General features: G+C 40.9%; 1 protein-coding gene across 4 annotated transcripts; it reads left to right on the top strand.

The window, feature by feature from the left end:
• Positions 1 to 206: 206 nt before the first annotated feature.
• LOC124265048 (calexcitin-2-like) lies at positions 207 to 22622 on the top strand. 4 transcript variants are annotated; one of them, XM_046699836.1, is made up of 7 exons: positions 207 to 414; positions 13874 to 13937; positions 15522 to 15574; positions 16431 to 16554; positions 17638 to 17766; positions 21722 to 21834; positions 22273 to 22622. In XM_046699836.1, exons 2-7 carry the CDS (start codon positions 13883 to 13885, stop codon positions 22501 to 22503), a joined length of 705 nt encoding a protein of 234 aa, XP_046555792.1. In that variant the 5' UTR covers positions 207 to 414; positions 13874 to 13882; the 3' UTR covers positions 22504 to 22622. The 4 variants fall into 4 exon arrangements, with proteins under 4 accessions (XP_046555792.1, XP_046555791.1, XP_046555789.1 ...); XM_046699835.1 differs by having other exon boundaries at positions 207 to 417; positions 13876 to 13937; XM_046699833.1 differs by lacking the exon at positions 207 to 414 and adding an exon at positions 3963 to 4091 and having other exon boundaries at positions 13876 to 13937.
• Positions 22623 to 23658: the final 1036 nt, after the last annotated feature.

The raw sequence follows: 23658 nt of genomic DNA, 5'->3' as shown, positions 1-23658 counted from the left end.
GAACCCAGACGGTGACTGTTTCTTGTTCAGCGAATGTATAATTGATTCTGTCTCGGGCGATCAATGCAACTGCATTCAAGCGCCCGGCATTATTCGTCGAGCATGTCTGGATGAACGACCAGCTTATTTCCACTGGGGACCAAGGTCGTTAGTTTAACAGGGCGAAACATGCAGCGATTGGTTGAAATGTAACACACCCTCTGCAAAATACCATTTGGATGGCCTTGAGCTGGTTCATCCTGCCCCATATTTTCCTGTGAGCTTATTCAGTTACACTGCCAGCTATATTAATGACCGTTGTTATCCACTTTGTAAAGACAACATTCCATCATTTACGTCACGTGATATTGTGAACCTGGGACTAACTGTGACTACGTTCTACGTGACGAGAGCAAGTGCTTTGTGAGATAAAAAAAGGTAAGCTCCTCTACTGTATATGTTTCCTTCAGTACTTTGTTACGACTGCCCTATCGAATTATCTAGGTAACCTTGCGGTATGGAGCAAAGAGGCATTCTGGACCATGATGATACATGTGATATAATATTGTAGATGAGGCGTTTAGGCTGCTTGATAGTGCAACTGGGCTTTGGCAATTACATTTCTATTGACTCTTTGTACACTGGTCCATTGTGAATTCAATGTCTTATGTTTTACTAACTGTTCAGTTCAATCTAAACAAATCAAACGGCATTAGCTATTTTCGCTAGCAGGTGGAATGGCTGTTGACAGAATAGTGCAACTGGGCTTTGGCAATGATCCTTCGCTACAACTAACTGGGAGTAGTTGGGTTTGGCAATTACATTTCTATTGATCCTTCGCTTCAACTTGTACAACTGGCTTTGGCAATAAAGCTGGTGGAATGGCTGCTGACAGAGTATAGTGTCACTGGGCTTTGGCAATTACATTTCTATTGCCAATAAAGCAGATCGAATGGCTGTTGACAAAATAGCGCTTTGGTATAACTTAAATGTGTGCAGATATTGCATCAGACTGTGTTATTCACTCAAAAGAAACACACAAGTGTTCGGATAAACGGGGCACGACTGTATATGCATCCTCTGCAGATTGTGCTGGTTTTGTGAGTAGGTGGATGTCATTCGGTTACGCTACGTAACAAATGAATGCCGATATGATGGGTCACGGGATCAAAAGGCTGTAAATATAGATACAGTAGGTCATACAGTGAGCGAGAGAGTATGGTTTTACGCCGCTTTTAGCAATGTTCCGGCAATATCACGGCAGGGGACACCGGAAATAGGCTTTCACACATTGTACCCATGTGGGGGAATCGAGCCCACGTCTTCGGCGTGACGCGCAAACGCTTTAACCACTAGACTACCCCACCGCTACTGTAGGTAATACATGCTATGTTTGCATATGTGTCCTGATATTTCCCAACTTCGGACGCCTATCTCATATGAAATTTTGCACCTATGAAACATAAGGTCATCGTGTATTCCCGTATGCACAAGCACCTTTTCCTGTAGGCTATGGCCTGATTTGCTGATATTTATAAACATGAATTCAAAAAATGACACATCGGGAAATGCTTGATCATAGAGTATTTCCAATGCTTTCCTCCTAATTGCAAAGGGTGACGAAATTTCCTAATCTTATATACTGGAGTTGGAAATATGGATGTTTCCTTAGGTGGGGAAACATTTGTAAATTTTACAATTTTCAGATGTTTTCATTCTTTAGAAACTTGCGTATCATTCCAGATATCAAGGGTATGTATTTGGACAGTTTTAGATGTCTACGTAACCAGCGCTCAAACAAGGTGATCACTGAATTTTCCACTGTATGAAATACTTGGTTCAGATTGTTGCTGTTTTTTCATAAAGGCTGGAGCCCTTTACATTAAGGCTCACATGACCTTATTAAGCTTCTGCTGATAATGATCCATTTGGTCCATTTGGTCCATTTGGTTTCCATTTAATAATGATAATAATAATAATGCCACTTATAAAGCGCAAATGTCCACACACTTCTATGAATGCTCAATGCGCTGTTTGGTCTGTTTGTCCGTATCATCAGTACTAACGAAATATAGTCACAGTTTTTCCCCCTGTGTAAAATACTATGACCTCGTTAAGCTTCTACTGATAAGGGTCTGGCTAAGCAAAACGGTGTTACACAAGCGGCCATGTTAAGGTTAGGTCACCAGTCAATCATTTCCCTTCAATCGGTTGACAGTTCTACAGACAAATGTGCAAGTGGTAGGAAAAGGGCTTTACGTGGTGTCATTCACATTATGGCTTGGCTTATTTTTGAGGATATGCAATATATTATTACTTTCTTCTGGGTTTGGGGGTCTTTTAAACCGACGACAACATTATATTCGCATTCGTATATTATCCAATGCAGTAGAGTCGTTGTATACACGATCCCTACTGGTAGTGAATAGCAAGGTATCTGTTAAAATACTTGTGTTCACAACCCAAGCTAAAGCTACACTACTACTTGAGGTACTTATGCACCCCTCTTATGCAAAAAGGTGGGACACTCAAGTAGGAAGAAATAAACTTCATGAATTGAACCAACAATTGGTTATACCTACTTGGGTTGTTAATCAAGACGTGGTGAGGTAATTTTACAACAATGTCGTATTGGCCACAGTCGGTTTACTCATGACTATCTGCTGAAAACAGATGGGTAACAACTTCTTTTTATTCGCAGTGAGTGCGACGTTTCGGTGCGGTTTAATAGCATGCCTGCTGTCCAAGCTACAATGGAACATGAAGAAGGGGGAAGTATATATATACTGGATGTAACAATGTAACAAAGAAAACAACATAATTAACATAATTGGCTAGGCAGAAAGCTGATGAAGCCGGAGAGTAGACAAAGGACAGGCGTGGAAGCCAATGGTCTTTAAGCAAATAGGAGATGTTTATATTGCAGCTGAGTGGGTACAGGATTGCGCTTGGTGGACCGGACGTCATAAGCTGATGGAATAGAAGTATCCTTGAATTCTCCGGTTGATGGTGGGCTTTGGCGTTTTGATGTGGATGGCTTCGGTGAGCTTGCGTTTAGTGAAGTCTTGTTGGCGTACAAAACAATTGGGACACTCAAGTAGGAAGGAATAAGCTTCATGAATTAAAACCAACAATTGGTTATACCTACTTAGGTTCATTTAATCAGGACGTGATGAGAATTTTTGCAACGAAATCATTGTTGGCCACAGTCGGTTTACTCATGACTGCTGAAAACAGATAGGGATGGACGTCCTCCCATGTGTGTCTCTTTGCGATGAAGTGTTCGCCATCAAGCATATACGACTTGACTGTGTGTCGACTGGAAGGACTCACATTATGATGCGACAAATCTGAAGATCTTGTTTTCCCGCGTGAGCGGGCACCTCAATTGTGAACTACCTGAGGGAAGTTGATCTGTATCATAAATTGAATCTTTGTAATGTGAATAACGAAATGCGTGCTTTTGAATTTAGTGCTCTGACATTTCTGTTTTACATAGCAATGTATGCTTTTAAAATAAAACTCATTTGGACTTTTCATTTACACTAGTGAGTCTAAACTTTGATGGGTAGTATATAAGATATGTTACATTTGACCACTTACTAAATTGCATTGTGGGTTCACAGCAGAAACATTGTGGAAATGGCAACTTAGCATTTTATAACGTGTCATTTCATGTTCAGTAATTGACAGATTGACAGATTGGTTGTCTTATACACCCATCGATGGGTCCTTTGCTGTGAAAGCTTTGCTTGCCCAAACAGAACTGCATTAACTCTTTGACACCTGATTGAAATCTTTGAGCGACCTCTTGGCTATACATTCATGTCATCGCTACACAGTAACTGGATCTCGCAACAAGTCCTTTCATACGTTTTGATTTGTCAGAAACGATCAGGGCATGTTGTTGTGCAGCTGCGAATGAACACAATACACGGGAAGCCAACCGTAGCCGTATATCGACATACAATACAACTGCTCCACGACAGGTTTGCAGTCCCTCTCTCTACCAGGCATTGAGAAAATTAATACGATTATCCGTTTGGATTTAATAAAGTCAAGCGATTTTAGTGTCAAGAAACAATGGGGACTGGCAGCGGTGAAAAGAAAGGGTACGTATGTTAAGAAACATGTTCCTTTTAAGTGATTGGTATAATGCATTTCGTTTTCGAACGTCACCCAGGTTGTAATTCTGAATTTAGATTCTGACTTTGGGACGAGCCCCGTCCGCTTGGCCTGGTGTAAAAATATGAATATGCTGTTCCCATGATAACAAGGATAACAAGGGATAACAAGCGGACTGCTAAACTGTTGTCAGTAGGTTGATCAAATTTCAAATGTTTATACTATGAAAGACCATAGGCCCATATACATGAAGTGCAAATGACACACTATTGGTTCAATAAAGAAAAGATTAGCATTTCATTTCTACTCTTGAAGGCATATTTGAAATATAAAATAACAGATTATAAATCTTGATAGTTTGTGGTTGCGATAAGGCGAACAAATTGTTGTACTGAAGGCCGAATTAAATATTTATTGGGTATGTATTTCTTTCAAATGTTGTTTAAGGGCGGACATATAAGGGTGAAATGGAACAGATCTTCGATATTGTTTAAATTACAATATATGTATACCCTTTCAGATTTTTTCATTTTTGTGATGTCTCCGGGTATCAATATTTAGCCTTGTACATCCAACTCGAGCACGAGCAAAGTCGGTTGCAAATGTACACAAGGTCGAATCTATAAATACATATTTCTCTGCTTCAAGGCTAACCTTAAAACTTTCATAAAAATCATATCTCATGCTATAGTCCGTTTGGCTCAAAAGCGGACCGATGAATTGCAATCTAACTCGAAAACTAATAAACATATAATACTCAATGAAACGCTGATCATAATCAAAACATCAGACCAACTCTGTGATTTGTTTGCAGAATTTATGTTCTAAAATTAAAAAAGTTGTTTAACAAACTATCATTAAAATTTTGACACAGTTCACCATTTGTTACGAGGGAGGAGTGCAGAGAAAGGGACAGCCAGGTGTTAGAGAAGCACGTGCACAAGTGCCGACAACGTTATTGATTCATTAACTTGTACTGTGCCGTCTCCATCCTTTCTCGCACACCTGGCTGTCCCTTTCTCTGCACTCGTCCCTCGTAACATATAGTGAATTGTGTCGATATTTTAATGATATAGTTTGTTAAACAACTTTTTTATTTATAGGACATAAATTCTGCAAAAACCTCACAGAGTTGGTCTGAGGTTGTGATTATGATCAGTGTTTCATTGAGTATTTTATGTTTATTAGTTTTCGAGTTAGATTGCAATTCATCGGTCCGCTTTTGAGCCAAACGGACTATAGATGCTAATACATTTGTCCATTCTTGATAGTCCATTTCTTTATCCCTGTCATAATGTGGCAAGGTAATTCCACGGGCTAACACCATAAAGCCGGCAAATGTCAGAAAAGATTTATACATACACGTCACCCTGTACAGGTATCTCACACTCGAACTTGACCGTCATCCCAAATTTTATCTCACCTCCGTCAGTAGTGTTCTCTCATCCTTTGACCTTTATGGTGGAGGTAACACGTGACAGCCTTGTTACCCGGGGTAGCTGAGTCTTTTTCATTTACAACTACTCCCCGACGGCGTGAGGCAGGCAGGCAGGAAGGTTGTTCACAAGACGTATGTACGTTCTCCGCGATGTGTAACGATGTGTTGATCAACCTAACTATTAACATGCAGCTTATTTTCAATGCATTTGAATATTTTCTCTTATTTCTGAATTGCTATCCGTAGGGTTGTATCACAGAACTTTCTGCTTACCGCTTACCGTTGCATGTTGAATACAACACGAAATGTGAAGAGTGTATGATTTGTTGACTGCATATTGTAGGTGTAGAGACTAATGCCCCATAGAAGACGTTTAATAGTATGCATTGTCAGTTGATGGTATATCTGTAGGTGTAGAGACCAAGGCTACACTTGAAGTCGTTTAATAGTATGCATTGTCAGTTGATGATATATCTGTAGGTGTAGAGATCAAGGCTACCCTTGAAGTCGTTTAATAGTATGCATTGTCAGTTGATGGTATATCTGTAGGTGTAGAGACTAATGCTCCATTGAAGTCGTTTAATAGTATGCATTGTCAGTTGATGATATATCTGTAGGTGTAGAGACTAATGCTCCATTGAAGTCGTTTAATAGTATGCATTGTCAGTTGATGATATATCTGTAGGTGTAGAGACTAATGCTCCATTGAAGTCGTTTAATAGTATGCATTGTCAGTTGATGGTATATCTGTAGGTGTAGAGACTAATGCTCCATTGAAGTCGTTTAATAGTATGCATTGTCAGTTGATGATATATCTGTAGGTGTAGAGATCAAGGCTACCCTTGAAGTCGTTTAATAGTATGCATTGTCAGTTGATGGTATATCTGTAGATGTAGAGACTAATGCTCCATTGAAGACGTTTAATAGTATGCATTGTCAGTTGATGGTATATCTGTAGGTGTAGAGATCAAGGCTACCCTTGAAGTCGTTTAATAGTATGCATTGTCAGTTGATGGTATATCTGTAGGTGTAGAGACTAATGCCCCATTGAAGACGTTTAATAGTATGCATTGTCAGTTGATGGTATATCTGTAGGTGTAGAGATCAAGGCTACACTTGAAGTCGTTTAATAGTATGCATTGTCAGTTGATGATATATCTGTAGATGTAGAGATCAAGGCTACCCTTGAAGTCGTTTAATAGTATGCATTGTCAGTTGATGGTATATCTGTAGGTGTAGAGACTAATGCTCCATTGAAGTCGTTTAATAGTATGCATTGTCAGTTGATGATATATCTGTAGGTGTAGAGACTAATGCTCCATTGAAGTCGTTTAATAGTATGCATTGTCAGTTGATGGTATATCTGTAGGTGTAGAGATCAAGGCTACCCTTGAAGTCGTTTAATAGTATGCATTGTCAGTTGATGGTATATCTGTAGGTGTAGAGACTAATGCTACCATTGAAGTCGTTTAATAGTATGCATTGTCAGTTGATGGTATATCTGTAGGTGAAGAGATCATGGCTACCCTTGAAGTCGTTTAATAGTATGCATTGTCAGTTGATGGTATATCTGTAGGTGTAGAGATCAAGGCTACCCTTGAAGACGTTTAATAGTATGCATTGTCAGTTGATGGTATATCTGTAGGTGTAGAGATCAAGGCTACCCTTGAAGTCGTTTAATATTGTCAGTTGATGGTATATGTAGGTGTAGAGACTAATGATTGGTATTTAATGTATGCATTGTCAGTTGATGGTATGTCTGTAGATGCTACTCCCTTGAAGTCGTTTAATAGTATGCATTGTCAGTTGATGATATATCTGTAGGTGTAGAGACTAATGCTCCATTGAAGTCGTTTAATAGTATGCATTGTCAGTTGATGGTATGTCTGTAGATGTAGAGATCAAGGCTACCCTTGAAGTCGTTTAATAGTATGCATTGTCAGTTGATGGTATATCTGTAGGTGTAGAGACTAATGCTCAATTGAAGTCGTTTAATAGTATGCATTGTCAGTTGATGGTATGTCTGTAGATGTAGAGACTAATGCTCAATTGAAGTCGTTTAATAGTATGCATTGTCAGTTGATGGTATATCTGTAGGTGTAGAGACTAATGCTCAATTGAAGACGTTTAATAGTATGCATTGTCAGTTGATGATATATCTGTAGGTGTAGAGATCAAGGCTACCCTTGAAGTCGTTTAATAGTATGCATTGTCAGTTGATGGTATATCTGTAGATACTAAGACCAAGGCTACCCTTGAAGACGTTTAATAGTATGGATTGTCAGTTGATGGTATATCTGTAGGTGTAGAGATCAAGGATATCATTGAGGACGTTTAATAGTATGGATTGTCAGTTGATGGTATATCTGTAGGTGTTGATACTAAGGCTACCCTGAGGACGTTTAATAGTATGCATTGTCAGTTGATGGTATGTCAATAGATGTTGATACCAAGGCTACCCTTGAAGTCGTTTAGTAGTAGCGTTGTACAGTTGTTGAGAGTAATGTCTGCTGGAATAATACTACTCGACTTCCTACAAAGTAAGTAATCGACAATTGTACTACCATCCATCCATAACACGCTTGTGATTCAGCTAGAATATTCACAACAGCGTCTAGGCATTCTTGGCAGTGTCATGTCATATTTTAGTGGAGAAGTGTCATGTCATATTTTAGTGGAGAAGTGTCATGTCATATTTTACTGGAGCAATGTTATGTCATATTTTAGTGGAGCAGTGTCATGTCATATTTAGTGGAGCAGAGTCATGTCATATTTTAGTAGTGCAGTGTAATGTCATATTTCATTGGAGCAGTAGTGTCATTGTCATTTGGAGCAGTGTCATGTCATATTTTAGTGGATATTTTAGTGGAGCAGTGTCATGTCATATTTTAGTGGAGCAGTGTCATGTCATATTTTAGTGGAGCAGTGTCATGTCATATTTTAGTGGAGCAGTGTCATGTCATGTCATATTTTAGTGGAGCAGTGTCATGTCATATTTTAGTGGAGCAGTGTCATGTCATATTTTAGTGGAGCAGTGTCATGTCATATTTTAGTGGAGCAGTGTCATGTCATATTTTAGTGGAGCAGTGTCATGTCATATTTTAGTGGAGCAGTGTCCTATCATATTTTATTTGAGCAGTGTCATGTCATATTTTAGTGGAGCAGTGTCATGTCATATTTTAGTGGAGCAGTGTCATGTCATATTTTAGTGGAGCAGTGTCATGTCATATTTTAGTGGAGCAGTGTCATGTCATATTTTAGTGGAGCAGTGTCATGTCATATTTTAGTGGAGCAGTGTCATGTCATATTTTTGGTGGAGCAGTCTCCTGTCATATTTTAGTGGAGCAGTGTCATGTCATATTTTACTGGAGCAGTGTCATGTCATATTTAGTGAAGCAGTGTCATGTCATATTTTTGGTGGAGCAGTGTCATGTCATATTTTATTTTAGTGGAGCAGTGTCATGTCATATTTTTAGTGGAGCAGTGTCCTGTCATATTTTAGTGGAGCAGTGTCCTGTCATATTTTTGGTGGAGCAGTGTCATGTCATATTTTAGTGGAGCAGTGTCATGTCATATTTTAGTGGAGCAGTGTCATGTCATATTTTAGTGGAGCAGTGTCATGTCATATTTTAGTGGAGCAGTGTCATGTCATATTTTAGTGGAGCAGTGTCATGTCATATTTTAGTGGAGCAGTGTCATGTCATATTTTAGTGGAGCAGTGTCATGTCATATTTTAGTGAAGCAGTGTCATGTCATATTTTAGTGGAGCAGTGTCATGTCATATTTTAGTGGAGCAGTGTCATATTTTAGTGAAGCAGTGTCCTGTCATATTTTAGTGAAGCAGTGTCCTGTCATATTTTAGTGGAACAGTGTCATGTCATATTTTACAGGATCAGTGTCATGGAGCAGTGTTGTGTAATAGTTTTAGTGGAGCCGTGTCATGTCATAATTTTAGTGGAGCAGTGTCATGGTGCAGTGTTATGTCATATTTTTGGAGCAGTGCCATGAAGAAATACGGCTTATAATGTTATAGGAATTATTGCAATTCTGTAAGACAGCATTGTATGCAGGGATAGGGATCTCTACCAGGAGCTTGGCCAGTTGCGCAGATCGATGCTCATGCTGTTGATCACTAGATTGTCTGGTCCAGACTCGATTATTTACAGACCGCCGCCATATAGCTGGAATATTGCTGAGTGCGGCGTAAAACTAAAGTCACTCACTCACCAGGAGCTTGGATGAACGGTTTGTGTTTATCCCTGGTGTACCCGTAGGAAATGACTGATTGAAAGGTAGCATTAGAAAAAGAAGTCAGTGTTGCTGTACTGATCTTTCGTAAAGACAGCACTCAATATAGGTATAGATGGTGTAACGGTGAATATATGCGGGTTTTCAAAGCAGTTCACACGATGTTGTGTTTTTTCTGTTTGTTTTTTCTGTGGACACACACGTTTAACAAACTTGTGCTCTTTATTTCTTTTGCGAGATATGTCAAGATATGCCGTTCATGTGGGTTGAGTTGAGTCCTGTAAGTATTGAGTCAGTAGGACGGTAGGGTAGTCTAGTGGTTAAAGCGTTCTCTCGTCACGTCGAAGACCGGGGTTCGATTTTCCACATGGGTGAATGTGGAATGTGTGAAGCCCATTCCTTGTCTTCCCCGTTGTGATGTTGCTTGAATATTGCTAAAGGCGGCGTAAAACTAAACCTCACTCACTCACGAGTCAGTAGCTGTTTAGACGGGTCACCTTGCCCTATAAGGCAAACACATAACAATACAGTTCACCTTGACATTAACTGAGTGTTTGGTTTGTGAGATATGACAAGGTTTGTGCTTCTGCACTGTGGAGAAGGTATTCAGTCTTCCCTATTCATACCCCGTGTAACTGTGTATGTTTCAGCACGAGTCTTTGCTTTCAGTTTCATGAAAAGTTAAGGCGAAAGACGTTTAGTGAAGACGGCAGTCATTGAAGTGAATTTTATAAACATAAAATATATACGATTAAGCGCAAATGCTAGATTCTTATGGAAATTAGTTGTAGTAATAATACCGTTTAAGGAAGGATTGTTCACACATTCATATTGTTGCTGGTTTGCCATCATAGCCACGGTGACTCTGAAGCAAGTGACTGAGGGAATATTGTTTTTCGCGATATCTGCTATTTCTTCAGCTATTCGCGACGACACTGAAGTAGAGCTTTACATGCATTTTACCTAAATGTATTTTCTGATACAGATAGTAACCGGCTCCAATTATTTTCCATTAAATTGTAGTTTAAATATAGTGGTCCCACAACACTTTTTTTCAAGGTCTATGATTACACAATACCAAAAGAAAATTATTAAAGAAATTGTAATCCCAAATATAATATGTTGAAGCCAGGTCCAGTTATAAAATAACAGGGGCGGTTGGATAGCCTAATGGTTAAAGCGTCCGCTCGTCACGCCGGAGATCCGGGTTCGATTCCCCACCATTTCTGGTGTCCCGCGCCGTAGTATTCCTGGAATATTGCTAAAAGCGGGATAAAACTAGACTCACTCACTCACTATACAAAAACAGTACAGCATCAGCCAGGCATTATCCCAAAGGCTATCGTCAGCCCACCTGTCTAGCAAGTGCCCGAGGGTCACAAAGCATTCTCTATTTACCCATAAGGGTCGATCCCTGGTCAGATTGTCACGTGTCCCTTTTGCGACAGATGTGTGGTTAGCCTGTAGTGTTCCCCACCTCTCAGCAATGTCACGCTTCAGTGGCCAACTTGACCTTGACCTGTGATTATATAGCTACTGACCTGCAAATGACTGACCATGACCTGCTGGCCATGGTTGTAAATGGTCAAGGTGTTTCTGTTTCATTTGTACTGACATAGACCATAGAGATATAGTCAACTCAGGAAATATATAGAAATCCCTTACAAAACATGGGTCAAAGTGCCCACGATACTTTAAAACGAAATCAGTTCTTTGGCAGAGCCAGGAATATATTACTTATCAATAACGTTATATACTGAGAGAAACAAATAAAGGATCACAGGAACATTCAAGTGTTCCTTTTATATTTTCCAGTGTTCATCACCAGTTTTGAACAGCGCTGTGGTGATGAAAACTGGAAAATAATAAAGGAGCGTTTGAATTTTCCTGTGATCCTTTTTTTTTTCTCTCAGTATATTTGTCTTACGAGAATCGTTGTCACATTGAACAATACGCATACTACGAAAGTCATACTGCCAGTTTTGTTGCTTTAAGTATATTTTTATCGAACTTTATCGTTGCTTCCATTATTTTATCCGTCATTGGGGGTATTATCTCGTTATTTCAATTATTTTCTCGTTACTTCCAGTATGTTCTCGCTGCTTCGATATTTTATGTCGTTACTTAAAGTTTATTCAAAAGCTCGAAATTTAACATGTTTTTTTAAGAAACTTGAAGCAACGATAAATTAACCGAGGCAACGAACAAATAACTGAAGTAAAGAGAAAACACCCGAAAGCAAATACTCGAAATTTCAAGATTTGACAGAAACTTGAAGTAAAAAGAAATAGTCGCAACGAGAAAATAATCGAAGTAACGAGAAAATGATTGAAATAGCAAGAAAATACGCCCAAGCACCGACAAAATATTCCAAGCAACGATAAATTTCAACAATATTTTACGCTACAAATGTAGCAGCTTTAGGCTTCCTTCCTTTTCCCGACGCAGAACCATGACGTGATCAGATCTGACAGTGACGTCAACCCCCGCTCAGCCTTGACCTCAAACACAAAGCGTTTCATCAGCTGAGAAACTTGAACGCTTTTATTGGTGTCTTTTGGGGCGTTTCATTGTCAATAGAATGTAGCGTTGTCATGACGTTAGTCCAAAATTTCGATGTGTAGTTTTAAATCAACAGCCTGAAGTAAGTCGACATTGTAGTACTCTCAGCTGCTTTTTTGTTGGTATCTGTCGACCTTTTTGTGGTGAATATTTAACCTGTTTGACTGAGAGTTGGAAGCAGGACATGATTATAACATTATAACCCCATTCGCTATACCAATACTGTGTGGATATGTATTTTAACAAAAATGCCATTCAAAGACCTATTTTACCTCTGTTTGAAACCAGACGCGTAGAGGGGGTTTTGATTGGGTGATGTCCTACCCATTTCCAGTTAAATATTAAGCACCTTAAAGTTCCTGTTTCCATCCGACCTGTTTCCATCCGACCTGTTTCCAGGAATGAAATCCCTACAGCACATGAAGAACGTGTGTGTGCGCGAGTGTGTAACATACATAAGAAACACACACGCACACACAGAAAAACATGCACACATATACACACTCTCTCTCTCATTCACTAACTCACTCACTCAAACAGACACCAATGCTAACACGTATCACACTCTTTCACCCACCGTGACACAGACGCACGCATGCACACACGCACACGCACATACATACATGCATGCATGCATGCATACATACATACATACATACATACATACATACATACATACATACATACATACATACATACATACATACATACATACATACATACATACATACAGGTACATACATACATACATACATACATACATACATACATACAGGTACATACATACATACATACATACATACATACATACATACATACATACATACATACATACATACATACATACATACATACATACATACATACATACATACATACATACATACATACATACAGACATACAGACATACAGACATACACTATACTTTCACTATACTTACCTTGGTCTTATGTTTTCTCACTGGATGAAATTTAAAAAAACATGTTCTTGATTTGCAATCACGTGCAAAGAAGGTTTTCATTAATGTTAGGTCTGTTTCTCAGAATATAGGTATCTTCACTCCAAACATATTTTTCAAACTGTTTGATTCACAAATTCAACCGATTATGCTTTACGGGTCAGAAGTTTGGGGGTTTCAGCGTCAAGAATGTCTTGAGAAACTTCATCTCTTAGCTAGTAAAAGAATTTCTAAATGTTGGACAAGCAAGGCCAAATTGTATGGTTTATGGGGAATGTGGGAGATATCCAGTTTCTATAAATTCACAAATCAGATGTTTAAAGTATTGGCTTAAGATTCTGGAAATGCATGAACAACGTATACCTAAAATAGCTTATAATATGCTTGTTCATCTCGATAACATGGGCTGCACATATTAGAAATCTTTTATTTTCTCATGGCTTTGGATTTGCATGGTTAAATCAGACAGTACATGCATATATACCTTCATACAATGCACCAATGCGTTTGTCCCACATACATAAACGTTGATCGTAGTCCTACGTTTCCATTTCTCTGTTACAGCAGCAAGATGTTTCTGTCACAGTTCCAGGTTGAGAAGTTGGAGTATTATTTCAACTTTTTCGGTAAGAGAACATTACCCACAACCATTACCCCCACCTGTACTCTGAGTCTGGGGTAGTACCCATGTTTGTCCGTTGTTTAACACAGCTCTCGTCTCTATCTTTAATTATTGTTAATATATATGTTGTTTTAGTCACGATATGGCTGAAATATTGCCACAGTGACTTTAGATTTTAACTCACTCACTCACAGCTCTCGTTAATATTCCAACTAATTAACGGGACACTGCGGATCCTGGTGTCTCAAGATGAACAACCCAAAGGGCGTCCTTCTGTTCAGGACGGTTGGAAAATATCTCCTCGTAGATCCAGTGAACACTCTACCGTTCAAAAAGGCCCCCCGAAACTGGCCCTGTTCGTATATTGTCTAACGCCATAATGTTCCTGCGATGGGTCCAGATAGTCTAGTGATTGACATCATGAGCATCGATCTACCCATTCCGATTACCATGACAACCTATCAACCAAAACTCAGGTTGTTCCTTGAGTGAGTGAGTGAGTATGGTTTTACGCCGCTTTTACCAATATTCCAGCAACATCACGGCGGGGACACCCTAAATGGGTTTCACACATTGTACCCATATTGGGAATCGACCACGGGGTGACGAGCGAACACTTTAATTAGCCTAGCCCTCTGTCGCCGCCCATGACAGGACTTCACAGGTGGTCGGCCTGTAGTAGTGTACAAATCACTGATTGTAATCACAAGAGCCTGGATAGGCCAAAGATTGACCACTGCTGCTCCCAAGTTTCATAATACCCGAATACCCATACCTCGACTCAGTATATTCAGTATACGTCCAAGGGAACGGTGGGGTAGCCTAGTGGTTAAAGCGTTCGCTCGTCACACCGAAAGTCCAGATTCGTTTCTCCGCAGTTAAAACGTGTGAAGCCCATTTCTGGTGTCCCCCGCCGTGATATTGCTGGAATATATTTAGAAGCGGCGTAGAACCCGACCCACTTAATCAATATATGTCTCAGAGCTGAAATATGTTCATCAACAGGATTCGATTGTCACTTTCATGTTGATGGGTTCTTAACATGTGGGACTGATATGGATAACTTCATCCTTGTTTCGACCCGTGAAAATCCCGGTTAGAATTTATCTTCAGTAATCCATGCTTGTCGTAAGAGCCGACTAACGGGATCGTGTGATCAGGCTCGCTGACTTGGTTGACACGTGTCATCGGTTCCCAATTGCGTAGATCGTTTGCTCATGCTGTTGATCAGTAGATTTTCTGGTCTAGACTCGATTATTTACAGACCGCCGCCATAAAGATGAAATATTGCTGAGTGCGGCGTAAAACTCAACTTACCCACTCACTCACCCTGCCTTTCGTATAAGCTTTATTATCAAACAATTACTCGTCGCAAGGCAAGTGAGTGAGTCAGGTTTTGGAAACACAATCGGTTCCTATCGGGATTCGAACCCACGAGCATTGGATTTAGGTGTCTGCATGTGATTATGCCATTCTGAAGTAATGCCCTTTTTATACACCACTGAAGTAACATTTGACAGTTTAACACAAGTTAATGATTCAATCAAAATGCAGGACTATTATGACCTTGTCGACTGCTTGTTTTCAGACGCAGATGGCAATGGAAAGCTTGAACTACGTGATCTTGAGTTTATCAAGAAGGTAACACTAGTGTATACCCTGTTCTTTTTTGCAAAGCAAGAGAAACTATACCTCTTGTCAAATGTATATTTTCATTTGAAATTGTCATACGATAGGAACATCGTATCAAAATACCGATGTATACTGGCGCTAAATGAGCACTCAAAGTGAATCTGGTTTTACGCCGCTTTTAGCAATACTAGGGTAGCCTAGTGGATAAAGCGTTCGCTCGTCACAACAGACTGAGTACTGACTGAGTATGGTTTTACGCCGTTTTTAGCAATATTCCAGCAATATCACGGCGGGGGACACCAGAAATGGGCTTCACACATTGTACTCATGTGGGGAATCGAACCTGGGTCTTCGGCGTTCGCTCGTCACGAAGACCCGTTTTCGATTTCCCACATGGGTACAATGTGTGAAGCCGATTTCTGCTGTCCCCCGCAGTAATATTTCTGGAACATAGCTAAAAGCGGCGTAAAACTAAACTCACTCACACACTATACATTGTGGATTTATTCGTGGGACAAAAGACAGTATCAGAAAAGACTGTTCCGGATTATACGGTGTCTATAACATTTACGTGTTCCTGCAATTTTGAAAAGTACTGACTATTGACCTGCGAAAGCTGAAATGTCACACACTTCATAATTACCCTGGATTTAGATTGTCCCCTAAACTACACATAAATTGACCTTGTCACGACTGAAAAATTTACATATTCGTCATTTTAAAGCTCGCAGCTTCATTTTCCATGAAAATGTCAGTTTTCGGCGAATGATTTCATGATAATGTTTTATGAAGTGGTTGGTTTATGTAATCTTGTGCTAAATCAGCGTAAAATGGTCGTAAAATCGTGTCCTCGTCAATATTTCAGCGTATCCTTGACTTCACCGGATGGGCGGAGAACTCCCAGCAGGCTCTGAAGTCAGCTGAAGTCCACGAGGCCTTCTTCGAAGTGCTGTTTAAGCGGGTGGAGGGGGATTCTGCAGAACCGAAGCGTGAGTATAGCTACTCCTCAAAAGCTTTTTTAATGTAGTAGTTTCAGCATTAGATAAAGTATTTGTAGTAGCAGTATTGGCACAGTACAGTAGGTGTAGCAGTAGTCGTAGCAGTTGTAGCAGCAGTAGTAAAAGTAGTACTACCGGTTGTAGTAGCAGTTGTACACAGTACAGTAGGTGTAGCAGTAGTCGTAGCAGTTGTAGCAGCAGTAGTAAAAGTAGTATTACTGGTTGTAGTAGCAGTTGTACACAGTACTACTAGTAGGTGTAGCAGTAGTCGTAGCAGTTGTAGCAGCAGTAGTAGAAGTAGAATTAGTTGTTGTAGTAGCAGTAGTAATTACTACTAGTAGTTCTACTACAAGCAGTAGTGGTGGTAGTGGCAATGGTAGATGTAGATGTAGTAGTACTGAGACAACTACTAGTAGTGGTAATAGTAGAATTAGTAGCAGTAGTATAGTAGTAGTGGTAGTAGTAGTAGTAGTAGTAGTAGTGGTAGTAGTAGTAGTAGCAGTAGTAGTAGTAGTAGTAGTAGTAGTAGTAGTAGTAGTAGTAGTAGTAGTAGCAGTAGTAGTAGTAGCAGTAGTAGTAGTGGTAGCAGTAGTAGTAGTAGTAGTAGTAGTAGTAGTAGTAGTAGTAGTAGTAGTAGTAGTAGTAGTAGTAGTAGTAGTAGTAGTAGTAGTAGTAGTAGTAGTAGTAGTAGTAGTACCAGCAGTAGTAGTGGTGGTGGTGGTGGTGGTGGTGGTGGTGGTAGTGATGGTGGTGGTGGTCACAGTGGCAATGTTGTAAGTGCCGATTAAAATACTGTCTCGTCAGAGTTAAGGGGAAACCCGGCACTTACCACCACAGGCCCTCGTGTCTTTGCGAGGATTAAAGATTAATTTATTCTTTTTTGAGATGACCCCCGACTCGAAATGCTTCACAATACAATATATCATGATTTATTGTACTGTGGAGCACTCCGAGTCGTGGGTCATCAAATTTATATATTTTTTAAAATCTTTAATCCTCGAGGGCCTGTACTTAACCACTCCATGTTGGAACCAAGGTGGGTGTGTAACCCATACCATGTTGTGGTTGATGTAGAGGAGGTGACTCTGACGGAGTGGATGAACATGTGGGAGAAGTTGTTGCCGTGCACCATGGGGATGCAGAACTTTCCGGTCTGGATGAGGCTGCTGCCAGAGACTCTCTTCAGAATGATCGACAGGAATGGTGAGTCGACACCTCAGAGAGGACGGTTCATCAGCGATGGCGGTAACGATCAAATCAGAAATTAGTAGGGCTGTAACAATAGGGCAGCAAGGTAGTAATATACGTAGGGCGGTAGACATGAAGGCAGACGTCAGTAGGACTGTAACATCGGTAACGTGGTAGGGATGAAGGCAGACATCAGTAGGACTGTAACATCGGTAACGTGGTAGAGATGAAGGCAGACATCAGTAGGACTGTAACATCAGTAACGTGGTAGAGATGAAGGCAGACATCAGTAGGACTGTAACATCAGTAAGGTGGTAGAGATGAAGGCAGACATCAGTAGGACTGTAACATCAGTAAGGTGGTAGACATGAAGGCAGACATCAGTAGGACTGTCATCAGTAAGGTGGTAGACATGAAGGCAGACATCAGTAGGACTGTAACATCAGTAAGGTGGTAGAGATGAAGGCAGACATCAGTAGGACTGTAACATCAGTAAGGTGGTAGAGATGAAGGCAGACATCAGTAGGACTGTAACATCAGTAAGGTGGTAGAGATGAAGGCAGACATCAGTAGGACTGTAACATCAGTAAGGTGGTAGAGATGAAGGCAGACATCAGTAGGACTGGTAACATCAGTAAGGTGGTAGAGATGAAGGCAGACATCAGTAGGACTGTAACATCAGTAAGGTGGTAGAGATGAAGGCAGACATCAGTAGGACTGTAACATCATCAGTAAGGTGGTAGAGATGAAGGCAGACATCAGTGGGACTGTAACATCAGTAAGGTGGTAGAGATGAAGGCAGACATCAGTAGGACTGTAACATCAGTAAGGTGGTAGAGATGAAGGCAGACATCAGTAGGACTGTAACATCAGTAAGGTGGTAGAGATGAAGGCAGACATCAGTAGGACTGTAACATCAGTAAGGTGGTAGAGATGAAGGCAGACATCAGTAGGACTGTAACATCAGTAAGGTGGTAGAGATGAAGGCAGACTTCAGTAGGACTGTAACATCAGTAAGGTGGTAGAGATGAAGGCAGACATCAGTAGGACTGTAACATCAGTAAGGTGGTAGAGATGAAGGCAGACATCAGTAGGACTGTAACATCAGTAAGGTGGTAGAGATGAAGGCAGACATCAGTAGGACTGTAACATCAGTAAGGTGGTAGAGATGAAGGCAGACAGTAGGACATCAGTAGGACTGAAGGCAACATCAGTAAGGTGGTGGTAGAGATGAAGGCAGACATCAGTAGGACTGTAACATCAGTAAGGTGGTAGAGATGAAGGCAGACATCAGTAGGACTGTAACATCAGTAAGGTGGTAGAGATGAAGGCAGACATCAGTAGGACTGTAACATCAGTAAGGTGGTAGAGATGAAGGCAGACATCAGTAGGACTGTAACATCAGTAAGGTGTGGTAGAGATGAAGGCAGACATCAGTAGGACTGTAACATCAGTAAAGGTGGTAGAGATGAAGGCAGACATCAGTAGGACTGTAACATCAGTAAGGTGGTAGAGATGAAGGCAGACATCAGTAGGACTGTAACATCAGTAAGGTGGTAGAGATGAAGGCAGACATCAGTAGGACTGTAACATCAGTAAGGTGGTAGAGAGATGAAGGCAGACATCAGTAGGACTGTAACATCAGTAAGGTGGTAGAGATGAAGGCAGACATCAGTAGGACTGTAACATCAGTAAGGTGGTAGAGATGAAGGCAGACATCAGTAGGACTGTAACATCAGTAAGGTGGTAGAGATGAAGGCAGACATCAGTAGGACTGTAACATCAGTAAGGTGGTAGAGATGAAGGCAGACATCAGTAGGACTGTAACATCAGTAAGGTGGTAGATGAAGGCAGACATCAGTAGGACTGTAACATCAGTAAGGTGGTAGAGATGAAGGCAGACATCAGTAGGACTGTAACATCAGTAAGGTGGTAGTAGAGATGAAGGCAGACATCAGTAGGACTGTAACATCAGTAAGGTAAGGTGGTAGAGATGAAGGCAGACATCAGTAGGACTGTAATCAGTATCAGTAAGGTGGTAGAGATGATGAAGGCAGACATCAGTAGGACTGTAACATCAGTAAGGTGGTAGAGATGAAGGCAGACATCAGTAGGACTGTAACATCAGTAAGGTGGTAGAGATGAAGGCAGACATCAGTAGGACTGTAACATCAGTAAGGTGGTAGAGATGAAGGCAGACATCAGTAGGACTGTAACATCAGTAAGGTGGTAGAGATGAAGGCAGACATCAGTAGGACTGTAACATCAGTAAGGTGGTAGAGATGAAGGCAGACATCAGTAGGACTGTAACATCAGTAAGGTGGTAGAGATGAAGGCAGACATCAGTAGGACTGTAACATCAGTAAGGTGGTAGAGATGAAGGCAGACATCAGTAGGACTGTAACATCAGTAAGGTGGTAGAGATGAAGGCAGACATCAGTAGGACTGTAACATCAGTAAGGTGGTAGAGATGAAGGCAGACATCAGTAGGACTGTAACATCAGTAAGGTGGTAGAGATGAAGGCAGACATCAGTAGGACTGTAACATCAGTAAGGTGGTAGAGATGAAGGCAGACATCAGTAGGACTGTAACATCAGTAAGGTGGTAGAGATGAAGGCAGACATCAGTGGGACTGTAACATCAGTAAGGTGGTAGAGATGAAGGCAGACATCAGTAGGACTGTAACATCAGTAAGGTGGTAGAGATGAAGGCAGACATCAGTAGGACTGTAACATCAGTAAGGTGGTAGAGATGAAGGCAGACATCAGTAGGACTGTAACATCAGTAAGGTGGTAGAGATGAAGGCAGACATCAGTGGACTGTAACATCAGTAAGGTGTGGTAGAGATGAAGGCAGACATCAGTAGGACTGTAACATCAGTAAGGTGGTAGAGATGAAGGCAGACATCAGTAGGACTGCAACATCAGTAAGGTGGTAGAGATGAAGGCAGACATCAGTAGGACTGTAACATCAGTAAGGTGTAGAGATGAAGGCAGACATCAGTAGGACTGTAACATCAGTAAGGGTAGAGATGAAGGCAGACATCAGTAGGACTGTCATCAGTAAGGTGGTAGAGATGAAGGCAACATCAGTAGGACTGTAACATCAGTAAGGTGGTAGAGATGAAGGCAGACATCAGTAGGACTGTAACATCAGTAAGGTGTAGGTAGAGATGAAGGCAGACATCAGTAGGACTGTAACATCAGTAAGGTGGTAGAGATGAAGGCAGACATCAGTAGGACTGTAACATCAGTAAGGTGGTAGAGATGAAGGCAGACATCAGTAGGACTGTAACATCAGTAAGGTGGTAGAGATGAAGGCAGACATCAGTAGGACTGTAACATCAGTAAGGTGGTAGAGATGAAGGCAGACATCAGTAGGACTGTAACATCAGTAAGGTGGTAGAGATGAAGGCAGACATCAGTAGGACTGTAACATCAGTAAGGTGGTAGAGATGAAGGCAGACATCAGTAGGACTGTAACATCAGTAAGGTGGTAGAGATGAAGGCAGACATCAGTAGGACTGTAACATCAGTAAGGTGGTAGAGATGAAGGCAGACATCAGTAGGACTGTAACATCAGTAAGGTGGTAGAGATGAAGGCAGACATCAGTAGGACTGTAACATCAGTAAGGTGGTAGAGATGAAGGCAGACATCAGTAGGACTGTAACATCAGTAAGGTGGTAGAGATGAAGGCAGACTTCAGTAGGACTGTCTCTACAGGTGACTAGCATCATCATTAGGGTTGACCAGCACGGAATGGTCGATATCCGCGGGTCACTGACAGAGGTGATTAAGACAAGGTGAAAAAAAAATAATTGAAATTCTTTTACCTATTTTGTCTGGACTATATGATCCTGACACTCATATGGCCTGATGATGATGATGATGATGATGATGATGATGATGATGATGATGATGATGATGATGATGATACAATATGTTATGCTAACCCTGGTCATGTTGCAGGCGATAACGAGATTGACGAAGATGAGCTCGCTCAGTTCTATGAAAAGCTGTGTGATGTGGAACCAGATGAGGCCAAGAAGCAAGCCAAGAAAGCCATAGACCAGATGACAGATGTAAGTATGTCATCGTATCCCAACTGCATAGATCGGTGCTCATGCTGTTGATCACTGGATTGTCTGGTTCAGACGCTATTATTTATCGACTGCTGCGATATATATGTTATAATACTGATTGTGGCGTTAAACAACAAACAAAGGAACGAACAAACAAACACGTATTAATATATTCACATTCAGATCTAATCCATTGGATTTACGGGTAAAAATATAGATTGAAACCCATGCTTGTTGTAAGAGGTCCCGAAAAGGATGGGGATGTCCCGCTTGGTGGAGTGATGGATTGCATATCACTTCATTACATCTGCATGGGTCAATACTCGTTATGCCAGTCACTGCATTGTCTGGTTCAGACCAAACTATTTAATGTATGAAACTTAACATAGATATGAAACAACAATCAAAACCTAATGACTCAGTTTATGCATTTTACAGAACGGTAACTACCCGCTGGACGCAACAAGCTACGAGCAGATCTTTGCCAACTTCCTGATCGGAAGGACGCCCTTCGGGCCTGGTCGGTTCATCTTCGCCTGCTTCAGCCACAAAGATCCACAGTTCCAACTGATTTCCCCCTTGGTGGAGGAGGTGAAGCCGGCGTCCCGGGGGAGGAGGGGCAGCAAGGGGGTGGAGATACCGAGGGTCAAGAGACAGGCTTTACAATGAGCGCACCTGCTCTGTCTGGAATGTTCAGCTGGTCAAGGTCAATGGGAATAGAAGGGTATCATTTTGACACATGGACAACACGGCAGCTACCAAAACTGTAATACTATGTTGGTGTGGGGTCGTGAAGTGATCTGCGGTGGGACTCTGTGGAGTTGTGTCCCCTACCTGTAAGGATGCGCTGATATTCTAATTAAGTGATTCCGTGCCTTTTGATTGGTTAAACAGGCAATGTGTCTGTCTATACGCAACATGAGCATTATATCAGGTACTAAAACTCTAATACTATGTTAGTGTGGGGTCGTGAAGTGATCTGCGGTGGGACTCTGTGGAGTTGTGTCCCCTACCTGTAAGGATCCGCTGATATTCTAATTAAGTGGGGGCGGTGGGGTAGCCTAGTGGTTAAAGCGTTGGCTCGTCACGCCGAAGACCCGGGTTCGATTCCCCACATGGGCACAATGTGTTAAGCCCATTTCTGGTGTCCCCCGCCGTGATATTGCTGGAATATTGCTAAAAGCGGCGTAAAACTAAACTCAGTCAGTCAGTCAGTCTAATTAAGTGATTCCGTGCCTTTTGATTGGTTAAACAGGCAATGTGTCTGTCTATACGCAACATGAGCATTATATCAGGTACTATAACTGTAATACTATGTTGGTGTGGGGTTGTGAAGTGATCTGCGGTGGGACTCTGTGTGAGTTGTGCCCCCTACCTGTAAGGATCCGCTGATATTCTAATTAAGTGATTCCGTGCCTTTTGATTGGTTAAACAGGCAATGTGTCTGTCTATACGCAACATGAGCATTATATCAGGTACTAAAACTGTAATACTATGTTGGTGTGGGGCCGTGAAGTGATCTGAGCAGAGATGCCAACCCCAAAGTGCTGCAAATGGTAGTTTCAAGGATCAAAATTGGTAGTTTGACCATAAAATTAGTAGTCAACTAAATACTTAAAATCATGATGGAGTCTAAGAAAGATAATATGACACTAATCAAGAGTGAAGATTTAATTTCACATACCTCCAACAGTAGATTTCAAAATTATCCGCATTACATTTCTTCTTGTCGTCTCTTTTTTTACTTAACGAAAATATGTTTTTGTCTATATATCCGAATTTTTATGAAATTTTGTAGAATTTCTAGTGCAATCGTATTGGCGT

The sequence above is a fragment of the Haliotis rubra genome, unplaced genomic scaffold (genome assembly GCF_003918875.1).
Source record: "Haliotis rubra isolate DU_JTF1 unplaced genomic scaffold, ASM391887v1 Scf96, whole genome shotgun sequence".
Taxonomy (NCBI): domain Eukaryota; kingdom Metazoa; phylum Mollusca; class Gastropoda; order Lepetellida; family Haliotidae; genus Haliotis; species Haliotis rubra.
This window is presented reverse-complemented; position numbering and strand designations above follow the sequence as displayed.

Excerpts from the sequence above, each read along its gene's own strand:
- LOC124265048 (XM_046699833.1), top strand. The coding sequence starts at position 4,063 with ATGGGGACTGGCAGCGGTGAAAAGAAAGG. Across the intron at positions 16,555-17,637 it reads GGATTCTGCAGAACCGAAGC|AGGAGGTGACTCTGACGGAG; the intron begins GTGAGTATAGCT and ends TGGTTGATGTAG. Across the intron at positions 17,767-21,721 it reads CAGAATGATCGACAGGAATG|GCGATAACGAGATTGACGAA; the intron begins GTGAGTCGACAC and ends GTCATGTTGCAG.